This window comes from Anomaloglossus baeobatrachus, chromosome 2, assembly GCF_048569485.1.
Source record: "Anomaloglossus baeobatrachus isolate aAnoBae1 chromosome 2, aAnoBae1.hap1, whole genome shotgun sequence".
In the NCBI taxonomy this organism is placed as follows: Eukaryota; Metazoa; Chordata; class Amphibia; order Anura; family Aromobatidae; genus Anomaloglossus; species Anomaloglossus baeobatrachus.
Window position 1 is genome coordinate 243817548 of NC_134354.1, and position 12025 is coordinate 243829572.

Below are 12025 nucleotides of genomic sequence, written 5' to 3' on the forward strand. Positions count from 1 at the left end.
TGCTAATAAAACAAAGTGTTGCGTGCCCACATTATTGTCTGGGCACAGCCTACCTTACCCGGGTACTGTGATGTCCAGTTGCCAGAAATACAGACTTTACGCTCCTCTCACGGTAAGCAGTATAGACAGCACCGTAAGAATGTTGGTCTGTGGCACAGGATGCTGCTCACTGGCGTTACGGTACTCCTCACCAAACTCCAAAATGACTCCCCTCACAATTGAACGAAGTGTTTCCGCGGTGGCTCCTTGCTGTAACACACACCTTTAGCTTTTCCTTCTGTTCATAGACAGCATCTCCAAGTCCACACCCGAAGAGCAATTTCTCCTCCACGTCTAAGTGTGGAGAGGCAGCTAGTGTGCATGCGTGTGCCGATTTACCCCAACTGCAGCCTAACTGCAGTGTTTCGCCTAGTGAGTATGCTCAGCCTGACTCTGCCATTCCTGAGGTTAAGTCTTCATTTCGGGATACAGCGCATGCTCCCACACTTAGTGCGAAAAGCCTCTTGGCACAGGTACTTGCATTCCGTGCCGGGTCTAAGTCCTGTTTTGTGCCTAGACACCATGCTAAAGCTGATAGTCTTTTTTCAGAGACTGTATTTCATGCTACTGAGCATGCTCAGGCACTTACTGCATCAGAGACTAGGTCCGGTAATGAACTCTTTGGCCCTGCCCCTGATGTGGGGGGCCCATTTAGACCACAGGGCATCAAGTGTCCTGGCGATGTGGCCAGGCCACTCCCAAATGGCTTGCAGAGGCCCGCCAATATGACTTGTCACCTCATTATTGATGGTCAAACAATGACTGGTGAGGTGTTTGTGTCGTGGCAGCCATGAGGTCATTATTGAAGTTGCAGTTCCAAATAGGACGCTAGTTATGCCACTCATGACGTGTCACTCTGCTTTTGTCTCCAGGAGGTGCATTGTGGTCCACCCTGGTTTGGGGCGGACCCAGGTTATAAAACGGGCTGGAGCCAACAAGGAGGTGCGCAGTCTTCTATTATGCTCCGAAAGAGCACACCTCCATGTGTTGAACCCATTGCGGCTTTAGGCCAGAGGTAGGCAGGGATAGGGCGTCGATGCAGGCTGCTACCACAGTTGGTAACGCAGAACGGTTAAGACCAGCTCCTGTCCTACAAGTCCTGCTTGTGCAGCCCAGTGGCATTAACAGGCCTGCTGCTGCTGATGCGCCTGCTGTCCACAGGTGTGGCCCCAATGCACACGGTCAGCGTACTGAATGGCGCCTGTGATGTTAACAGGGAGTTCCTGGGCTGGGTGGGCGTGTGGACCCTGTGACGCTAACAGGGCTCCCAGTCTCAAGATCTGAGTGGCGTCTAACGTGGTTCAGGCTACTATTAGTTTCATAGCCACACAGCTCGGTATCCTCCACCGAACCTTCCAGTTGCCAACCTCTCCTTTTCCATCTGGGAGCACGGTGGACACTGACTGCTGATAGGGATATATACCTTTCTCTCTCTTTTCTTATTAATTTTCGTTATATAGCGGTAACATAGTATCTACCACCTTATCCAAATCTGCCAGTCCCACCGTAACAGATGGTGTTTCTTCAGCAAATGTTACTTTTGCTTAACCACCAAACCCACGGACAAAAACTTTTTTCCCCTTTCCAACACACCTGTTCCCCTTTCCACCAGCATCTGTCCTTTTTCAACTCATTTTGTATATGACCAAAAGTGCAACTCTGCAGGGACACCGTACTCAATGCCATCTCAGCACAGCAGCCAGCCCTCGGTCCCTCAGATGCGGAAAAGTAAAAGACCATTTCCTCTTATCCATGACAAAGCATTGAGATTCACTCTGTGCAGCACTGGTGTTTAGTGAAAAAGCAGATCTAAGATTGCGTACCACCTTCTGCAGATACTCCTGTATACGTGCGTCCCTTTCTATGGCAGGAATTATTTCGCCAAATTTTGTCTTGTATCGGGGATCTAACAGTGTCGCAACCCAATAGTTAGCATTTCTTCGAATTCGTACAATCCGAGGGTCATGTTGTAGGTAGTGCAGCAAGAAGGCACTCATGTGTCTTGTCTTGTGCATCCAGGAGGACCAAGTCCTTGGTGTGTTGGTGGCAGAGAGGTGAGAATCGTGCCTCCTTCCTCTGCCCTCTCCCCCCAACCTCGCACAACCGAAATGTGAGCAAGCTCTCACTCATCTGCTGAGTCTTCCATGCCCATCGCCAGTTTGTCCTCCATTTCTTCCTGGGCTCCTGCACCTTCCTCAACACTTTTTGCTGATACTATGCGCCCTTGTTAATCCCTCTCCCCCAACTTGACTGCCGCCTAGGTGCCGCTGACCATCTGGACCTCGTAGATCTTGTTATCCCTTCCGCATATGACTCCTCCTGTATTTCCTCCCCTTCCTCTTGTCCCAACACCTGACTCCGAATAATGCTTACAGTGTGCTCCATCATGTAGATGACCAGAATTGTCACACTGAGAATGGCATTGCCAGTGCTAAACATCTTCGTCGACATTTGTAAACTGTGTAGAAGGGTGCATAGGTCCTTGATCTGACACCACTCCAGCAGCGTGATCTGCACCACCTCTGGATCAAGTTAGGCCAGGCTATATGTCATAACGTATTGCAGCAGGGTTCGGCGCTGCTGCCACAAACGCTGCAACATGTGCAGATTCAAATTCCTGCGTGTCGGCACATCGCATTTCAGGCGTTTAACCACCAGACCTAAAGACTTCTGGAGCGACGAAAGTTGTTGATCTGCTGTGTGCGAACGATGGAAGTGAGCACATAGCGAGCGTGCCCGCTGCACAAGGCCATGTAGGACAGGGATGGTGGTTTAAAAATTGCTGGAGAATAAGATTCAACACGTGAGCCACACAAGGCACGTGTGTCACATTGTCACGTTGAAGGACCGCACCCATTAACTTCTACATACAGAGGAAGGATTGATACAACTCGTGGGGACAGCAAGACTTGTACAGCAGACCCTTCTCCATCTCTCCACATAGTTAGCCATTGCCCAGTCAGCGACATGTAACGCCCCTGTGCATGCTTACTGGGCCAAGTATCTGTGGTGAAATGCACCCTGTCACACAGTTTCTCAAAGAAGCGGTGATGTTTGGTGCGACATGCTGGTGTAGCGCGTGCACACCTTTGTTGGAGAAGGAGTAGCGCCTGGGCATCGGCTCTTGGGGCACTGCGATGTGCATAAGGTCTCGAAAATCCTCGGTTAAAAAGGTTGGAAAGGAAGCATTTTGGTAGCCAACAGTTTGCAGATGCTGAAAGTCAAGCTCTAAGCCATGTCATGCCCTTCTAAAAGCATGTAAAACACAGCAAGGGGACTCCATCCACAGTCTCCCTCGTTTCCACTAATTGGGCCACACACACCCCACTTGACTGGCATCAGTTGACCCCCATTTTCAAGATGAAAAAGATGCTTTGCATGAAGCACTCTCAAAAATACGCGTGCCTTTCACCTCCCTTGGATGAGCCAGGGGAAGAAAAGTCCTCTGAGAGCCATGACTTGTTCGTCTTGGTTCTTTTTTCAAAAGCGAGGGGACTCCAACCACAGTCTCCCTCGTTTCCAGTAATTGGGCCACACACACCCCATTTGACTGGCATCAGTTGACCCCCATTTTTAAGATGAAAAAGATGCTTTGCATGAAGCACTCTCAAAAATACGCGTGCCTTTCACCTCCCCTGGATGAGCCAGGGGAAGAAAAGTCCTCTGAGAGCCATGACTTGTTCATCTTGGTTCTTTTTTCAAAAGCGAGGGGACTCCAACCACAGTCTCCCTCGTTTCCACTAATTGGGCCACACACACCCCCCTTGACTGGCATCAGTTGACCCCCATTTTCAAGATGAAAAAGATGCTTTGCATGAAGCACTCTCAAAAATACGCTGACAAGGTCCGAGCCACCTCCAGCCGGCAGGAGAGGATGGAGCAGCTGTGTCTGAAAGTGTGCTGGCGACATCACCAGCTACCTAATGCATACTAATTTTTTGCCAAAAATCTCAAAATTTTTATAATAAGTACAGTTTGGAATTTTTAGTGCTGAATTGCACATTTAGTGCTGGCTTTTTGTTTTTTCTTCATTGAATTGGTCGGTGGTTGACCTCCACCTTGCTATGCACCCCAATTTGGGATGTATTCCATCTGTCTGGATTTTGGCGGTTGATGACTGTTCACATTAAGTCATCAGGCTTTGTCCACAGGCTATTTACTTCATGCAGCATTTGCTTGGACCTGTCCCGCCCACAGCCATGACTCAGTCATGGGTACGGGATTGAAATAGACCAGGTGAGTGCTGCTAAGAGCAGTTCTACTATTCATATGTGAGGCCGTATGGCACATTTTATAAAAATATTTTAGTGTAGGACTGCTTCAAATGAGATTTGCCGTGACGTGGCGAAGCAGCTCAAGAAATTGCAATTTTTTGCCAAAAATCTCAAAAAATTTTTTATAATAAGTACAGTTTGGAATGTTTAGTGCTGTAGTGCACATTTGGTGCTGGCTTTTTGTTTTTTCTTCATTGAATTGGTCGGTGGTTGACCTCCACCTTGCTATGCACCACAATTTGGGATGTATTCCATCTGTCTGGATTTTGGCGGTTGATGACTGTTCACATTAAGTCATCAGGCTTTGTCCACAGGCTATTTACTTCATGCAGCATTTGCTTGGACCTGTCCCGCCCACAGCCATGACTCAGTCATGGGTACGGGATTGAAATAGACCAGGTGAGTGCTGCTAAGAGCAGTTCTACTATTCATATGTGAGGCCGTATGGCACATTTTATAAAAATATTTTAGTGTAGGACTGCTTCAAATGAGATTTGCCATGACGTGGCGAAGCAGCTCAAGAAATTGCAATTTTTTGCCAAAAATCTCAAAAATTTTTTTATAATAAGTACAGTTTGGAATGTTTAGTGCTGTAGTGCACATTTGGTGCTTGCTGGAGAATAAGATTCAACACGTGAGCCACACAAGGCACGTGTGTCACATTGTCACGTTGAAGGACCGCACCCATTAACTTCTACATACAGAGGAAGGATTGATACAACTCGTGGGGACAGCAAGACTTGTACAGCAGACCCTTCTCCATCTCTCCACATAGTTAGCCATTGCCCAGTCAGCGACATGTAACGCCCCTGTGCATGCTTACTGGGCCAAGTATCTGTGGTGAAATGCACCCTGTCACACAGTTTCTCAAAGAAGCGGTGATGTTTGGTGCGACATGCTGGTGTAGCGCGTGCACACCTTTGTTGGAGAAGGAGTAGCGCCTGGGCATCGGCTCTTGGGGCACTGCAATGTGCATAAGGTCTCGAAAATCCTCGGTTAAAAAGGTTGGAAAGGAAGCATTTTGGTAGCCAACAGTTTGCAGATGCTGAAAGTCAAGCTCTAAGCCATGTCATGCCCTTCTAAAAGCATGTAAAACACAGCAAGGGGACTCCATCCACAGTCTCCCTCGTTTCCACTAATTGGGCCACACACACCCCACTTGACTGGCATCAGTTGACCCCCATTTTCAAGATGAAAAAGATGCTTTGCATGAAGCACTCTCAAAAATACGCGTGCCTTTCACCTCCCTTGGATGAGCCAGGGGAAGAAAAGTCCTCTGAGAGCCATGACTTGTTCGTCTTGGTTCTTTTTTCAAAAGCGAGGGGACTCCAACCACAGTCTCCCTCGTTTCCAGTAATTGGGCCACACACACCCCATTTGACTGGCATCAGTTGACCCCCATTTTTAAGATGAAAAAGATGCTTTGCATGAAGCACTCTCAAAAATACGCGTGCCTTTCACCTCCCCTGGATGAGCCAGGGGAAGAAAAGTCCTCTGAGAGCCATGACTTGTTCATCTTGGTTCTTTTTTCAAAAGCGAGGGGACTCCAACCACAGTCTCCCTCGTTTCCACTAATTGGGCCACACACACCCCCCTTGACTGGCATCAGTTGACCCCCATTTTCAAGATGAAAAAGATGCTTTGCATGAAGCAGTCTCAAAAATACGCGTGCCTTTCACCTACCCTGGATGAGCCAGGGGAAGAAGAGTCCTCTGAGAGCCATGTCCACATTGTCAGTGGACAGACGCGTGTTCTTATCTGCCAGCAGACCCCCAGCAGCACTGAAGACAGGTTCTGAGAGAACGCTGGCTGCAGGACACGACAAGATCCCCAAGGCATACGTGGCAAGCTCAGGCAATTTATCCAGATTGGAAGCCTAAAATGAGCAGGGCTCAAGTTGGACAGTAATGGCATCGATGTTTCCTTGCATATACTCATATATCTGTATCTCCTCTTTTTCCTTGTCCAGCTCTTTTGTTTTCGCATGAGTATATGTCCTTGTCAGTTTCCCATGTGTTTGTGTTGTGTTGTGAGTTGTTTGTCACCTTTTGGACACCTTTGAGGGTGTTTTCTAGGTGTTTTTATGTGTTTGTGATTGCCTGCTATTCTTTCCTATGCGGTTCGAGTTCGGTTCGGAACGTTCGCCGAACTGAACTCGAACGAGACTTCCGTTCGACGAACCGAACTCGAGCTGAACCACGACCGGTTCGCTCATCTCTATTAATGACAGCTGTGATTTGCAAAAAAAACAAAAATCACAGTTGACCCAAAGCCATGGATTAGTAATGGGTAGGGGTTTATGAGACCCCTTCTAGTACTAATTGTGTAAGTATAAAGAAATAAACACAAAACACAGAAAAAAACCCCTTTGTTTACAAAACCCCTCTTTCTTCAATTTATTAACTCCCAAAACACCCCTTCAGGTCTGATGCAATCCATACCACAATGCCCCATGACAATTCCGGCTCTGCTACATCCTGAGGTCACAGTGCATGGCCACATTAAAAAACATGACAATCACTAGGGCCTGCGGAACACACTGACAGAGCCGAAGTTGTGACAGCAGTGATGTCAGTGAGTTCACCTGAGGTCACAGCTAGTGGTTTTCACAGTATTCTAGCTGTGATATAAGTTGAACTCACCTAAGGTGAATTCATTAAACTTAGTGAACTCTCAATTGAAGTCATTGAACTCAATGCCGGATTAGGCTCTGTGCACACGTTGATTATTTGGTTGCAAAAATTCCTGCATTAAATCTGCATCTCCTGGCAGAAAAATGCATCAAAAACGCAATGCATTTTTGGCATGCATTTTTGCACTTTTGTCACAAAACTGCATGCAAATTTTTATGCCAGCAAATTCAATGAGAATTCTGAAGTTTTATGCACATGTTGCTTTTCTTTCCCTTGCAGATTTGGTACAGAAACAAATCTGTCGCATCTCAATTCTTGCTGTTTTTATTTTGCAGTGTATTTCCACCTCAAATGCATGAAAAATGCTTGGAAAAAATGAATGCTAAAAATGCATCAAAGCGCACTGAAACATAGCAAAACATCTATCTATTTGGCACATCTGTTTACATTGTCAAATTGGAAGTACATACATGATATTATGGGCAGACTACTGTTGTAGTAGCCTTCACCATGTGTACCCTACTTAACATTTAATTCCATATATTTCCATTGTAGAGTGTGGTACAAAACATTTGTAAAGGATGTATATATTTTATACTTCTGTCCAAAATGTATGTTACATTATGAAGCGACAATGGCAACGAAAGTGGTAAATTGACAGAAAAAAAAGCATACCACTGCAATAAATATGGGAGCTGCCAGCATTACTGGCAACAACTGTCTCAGCAGTAGTACCAAATGCAGGTCACTGTTAGGCTATGTTCACACTTTGCGTTTTCACCTGCGTTTCCGCTGCTTTTAGAGTCAGTTTTGAACTGCAGCGTTTTTGTGCCCAAATGCATGCGTTTTGATTTTCCATTAAAGTCAATGAGAAATCTTGAATTCTTGTACACACTTTGCGTTTACAAACGCATGTCAAAATTTGCATAAGTTTGGTCAAAAACCATGCGTTCAGAAAAGGACCCTGTCAATTGTTTTTGCCTTTTTAGTTACGTTTTCATCACATTGAAGTCAATGAGAAACGTACTAAATGAACTTTTGTCAAAATTTCATCCGTCTCATATGCGTTTCATAGTCATATGAATTGCGTTTTGAAAATCATGAACACAACTATGTAAATTCACCAATGACCACCCAAATAGTTAATTTTGCGTCACATCCGCTTAACAATAAATTGATCCATGTGCAAACAAGTTTGCTGCACAGATCAGAAACATTGTGTGGTTGCTCCATCAAAGCAGACTATAATATACAACATGACTTGGTATAAGCGCTTGAGATTGGATGTCTCCAAACTTATTAGTCTGGTAAGTTGTTTTATTTATTTATGATATTAAATGTGTAATCTCCTAAAATTGGAAGATTTTGTTAATATACACGATATTATATTTATTTTTAAAATATCAAATAGAATACTATTATATTTATTTTTAAATTTTTTCGCTAACTTAAGGTTGAATCAATGCCATGTTTATGGGATCCCACGTCGCCTGAGTACATGCAAAAAAACAAACGTGACGAAAGCTGGTTATTGATCTGTCAAGAATTATATCCCCAATGGCATGAGGCAAATAAAAGCCTCCAAACTAAGATTGGTATGTGTTTAATTGCAATTTGAATCCTAATCTTCATTAAATATGTTACATTTTAGCAAAAAAGTTTTAAATTAAATTTTCTTTAAATACATAGAAAATGATGTACGGAAGCGATGGAGATCAGTCCGTGACAGATTCAATAAAATCAGATTTGAACCTGGTAAAAGTGGATCCTCGCCAGTTAAACCAAATTTTATTTATTATAATGATTTGAAATTCTTAAGTTCTGGCCGCGTTTTAAGACCGTAAGTGTTAATTTTTTTCAAAATTTTATATATATTAAATGAAGAACAAAAACAAAAATTTAGAAAATACATTTTTTAGTAAAATGCACTAATTTAAAAAAAATATTATTTTTTTTTGTTAATACAAAATAAAGGACCGACGGAAATATCGCTCCGAAAAAGAACATGGATAGATCACAAGATAATATCAATCCTGCACAAATACAACCAGCCATTGAGGAAGAAATTAATACCGAACAAACACATCTGGAGTCTGATGTTGAAACCAGATCATTGGAACCATCTGTTTCCAATACAAATCAAGATCCCCAACCTGTGAGTTATCAGAAAGCAAAAGGAAAAAAAAAAATTATTCCAAGCAATAAAGAAATAAACCAAGATCAATTAACAAATCAAACTATTGAAATATTAAAATCAGCAACCCAAGATGATGAGTTTGACAATTTTGCCATTAGTGTCGCTTTTCGTTTAAGAAAATTACCTGAAAAAAAAAAAACCTCTGCATGTATGACTGCTATCTGTGGTTTATTGGCCTGTTTTGAGGATGAAGGTAAATTTCCAACAGGTGGTGAAATAGTTCATCTTTGTGAAAAAACATTTGAACAGAAAAACAACCCATTAGTTCTAACTCAGTCACAACCACATTTCCAAACAAACAAACAAAGAGTTGGTTTGTATTCTGAATGTCCGGATACATATTCTGCCCAAAATATACAACCTTATAACCCTATGAAACAAAGCAAAGAATATTCTCAATCTATTAGTGAGAATTATCACACAACTAATATTGTGAGAAATAGACCAAACGAACAAATGTCTGGTTTTTACACAAATGAATTATTTTCACAGCCATGATTTAGTCATTTTTGTTTTTATTTTTTTGCAGAATGGTTTTTTTCTCAAAACAAAAATTAAAAAAAAAAAAATGCATGTGCAAAATGTAAATTTAATTATGATGTTAAAGCATTTTCATTTGAATTAAAGATAGGATGATTTTGGTTTAGTATTTTGCAAACAAAAATACATAAACCATACTTATTATTAATACAACAATGTAAAAAAAGTATACTCTTTGTTGGCTTTGCTTTTTCGTGCATTTGTTTGATGATATTGAAAAAATAAATCTCATCCCTTTAAACAAAAAAACTTTTGAAACATTTAATTGTTATTTTGCGGGTCAGCACCAACTGCACGGTATTGCCAAGTTAAGGCACCAACATCACTCATGAAATAATCTGTGAATTGATCTCTCACTGATACTCCTAAATTATTTAATCGACCAGATATTGAAGGACAAGGATGAAAGTTTAATGGTATTTCTTCCTCGTTAAATTCAAATCTGTATTTTCGCAAAAAATTATGTAGAACACAACAACTTTTAATAACAAAATCAACTGTTGATACATTTAATTGTATTGGGGTATGTAGAATTCGCCATTGGCTACTCATTATTCCAAATGTGCATTCTACATATCTCCTTGCCCGGCTCAATCTGTAATTGAATATGCGGCGGGGAACATCTAATCCTCGTCTTGGAAATGGACGTAGGAGATTTGGTAAAAGTGGAAAAGCTTCATCTGCCACAAAAACATAAGGGAAAGTAATTTCTGAGCCTGGTATTGGTGCAGGGGCAGGTATGATTTCAGAGTTATAAATTAATTGTATTCCGATTTGCGAATTTCGCAGTACACGTGAATCACCTGTACTTCCATGGGCACCCACATCAATTGCTATAAAATTATATTTTGAATCAGCAACTGCCATTAAATTTATCGAAAAAAATTTTTTATAATTAAAAAAATTAGAGCCAGAACGTGGAGGCTGCTGGATTCTGATGTGCTTGCCATCAATTGCTCCAATACAATTTGGAAAATTTGCTATATTAGAAAAATCATCAGCAATCTGGATTAAACTTTCTTCTGTAGGGGTAGGCATTACAATAGGTTGTAGGGTTTCCCATATTGCTTGACATGTTTCTTTAATTATTCCAGAAATTGTGCTTTTGCCAAGTCGGAATTGTAAATGTAGTGAAGAGAAATTTTCACCTGTAGCCAGGAATCTGTAATGTCAAATAATAATATTTTATTTTTTGCGAGATAAATATGTGATTTAATATTGTTATCAAATCAAATTTTTAGCAAAAATATATACCTCAAAGTAACAAGAAGTCTCTGTTCTGCAGATATTGCTTGACGCATATATGTGTCAGCGTGGGTAATTTTCGGTCTTAATAATGTCAGTAATTCATCAAAACCTTGTTGAGGGAGCCGGCAAAATGCTATGAATTTGTCATCAAATCTGAGTATAATAAGGTATATGAAATATTAATTAATTTTACTGTTCTAATTATGTTAAAAATTTAAGAGTAAAAAAAAAAAAAAATATTAAAAAAAATAAAAAAAAAAAAGAAAATATACTTTCGTAAATCCGCATATAAGAGAGCAAAATGCCCTTTGACATCACGATCCTGTAACAGGGGATGTACCCACATTCCTCTTGTCGTCTGCTGCTGTTGGTACTAAAATAAATATATTATGGGTTATATTTTAGAATTTAGGTAAAAATTATTTTAATAAATTAAAACAAATACCTGTAGGCTTCGTCTACGATTTAATAGCATCAAAATTAGTAATAAGCGATGCCTTTGCGACCTCCTTAAACGAAAATTCTGTAAAGTATTTGGCATATTCCAAACGAAGTAAAATAGCAGAGAAGCAGACTTTATGATCAAAGTCGGAAATGACATCAGTAGATCTCTATTTTGGCTTTTTTTTATTCTAAATAGACCCAAAACAACAATCAACTTTATTGCCAATAGTTAAGATGTGACAAACGCAGCAAGATTTTAGGTTCGGAAACGCAGGATAGTACATATATAAACGCTTGGTAAACGTAAGTTCTGAGCTTCGGAAACGTTAGGCAAACTGATGCGTTTAGGATGCATGTTGTGGCAAAAAGCCAAAAAGGCAAAAACATTATTGTTCTAAAACTTACGTTTTGAAACGCAAGTAGGACGACGCAAAGTGCGCACATAGCCTTAGGCTCCCTTGACTCTGGCAACATGAAAGTTGAGAGGAAGCCAATGACATAAGGGGATATTTTAGAGACAAGGGAATTCATTTAAGTGGAAATGAATTCTAGAAATATCTTCATTTGTCAAAATGCAGATTTTTTTTAATTTGGTTACACGTGGAATCAGTAAAATTATGGAGTTGGTTGCCATTTTTCTGAACCGTTAA

The 12025-nt window shown here is 41.4% G+C and overlaps 1 protein-coding gene across 1 annotated transcript; it reads left to right on the forward strand.

Annotated features, from left to right (window-relative positions):
- The first annotated feature begins 8202 nt into the window (after window positions 1-8202).
- On the forward strand, window positions 8203-9641 carry LOC142289070 (uncharacterized). Its single transcript, XM_075333570.1, has 4 exons — window positions 8203-8253; window positions 8400-8541; window positions 8636-8786; window positions 8921-9641. Exons 1-4 carry the CDS (start codon window positions 8203-8205, stop codon window positions 9639-9641), a joined length of 1065 nt encoding a protein of 354 aa, XP_075189685.1.
- Window positions 9642-12025: the final 2384 nt, after the last annotated feature.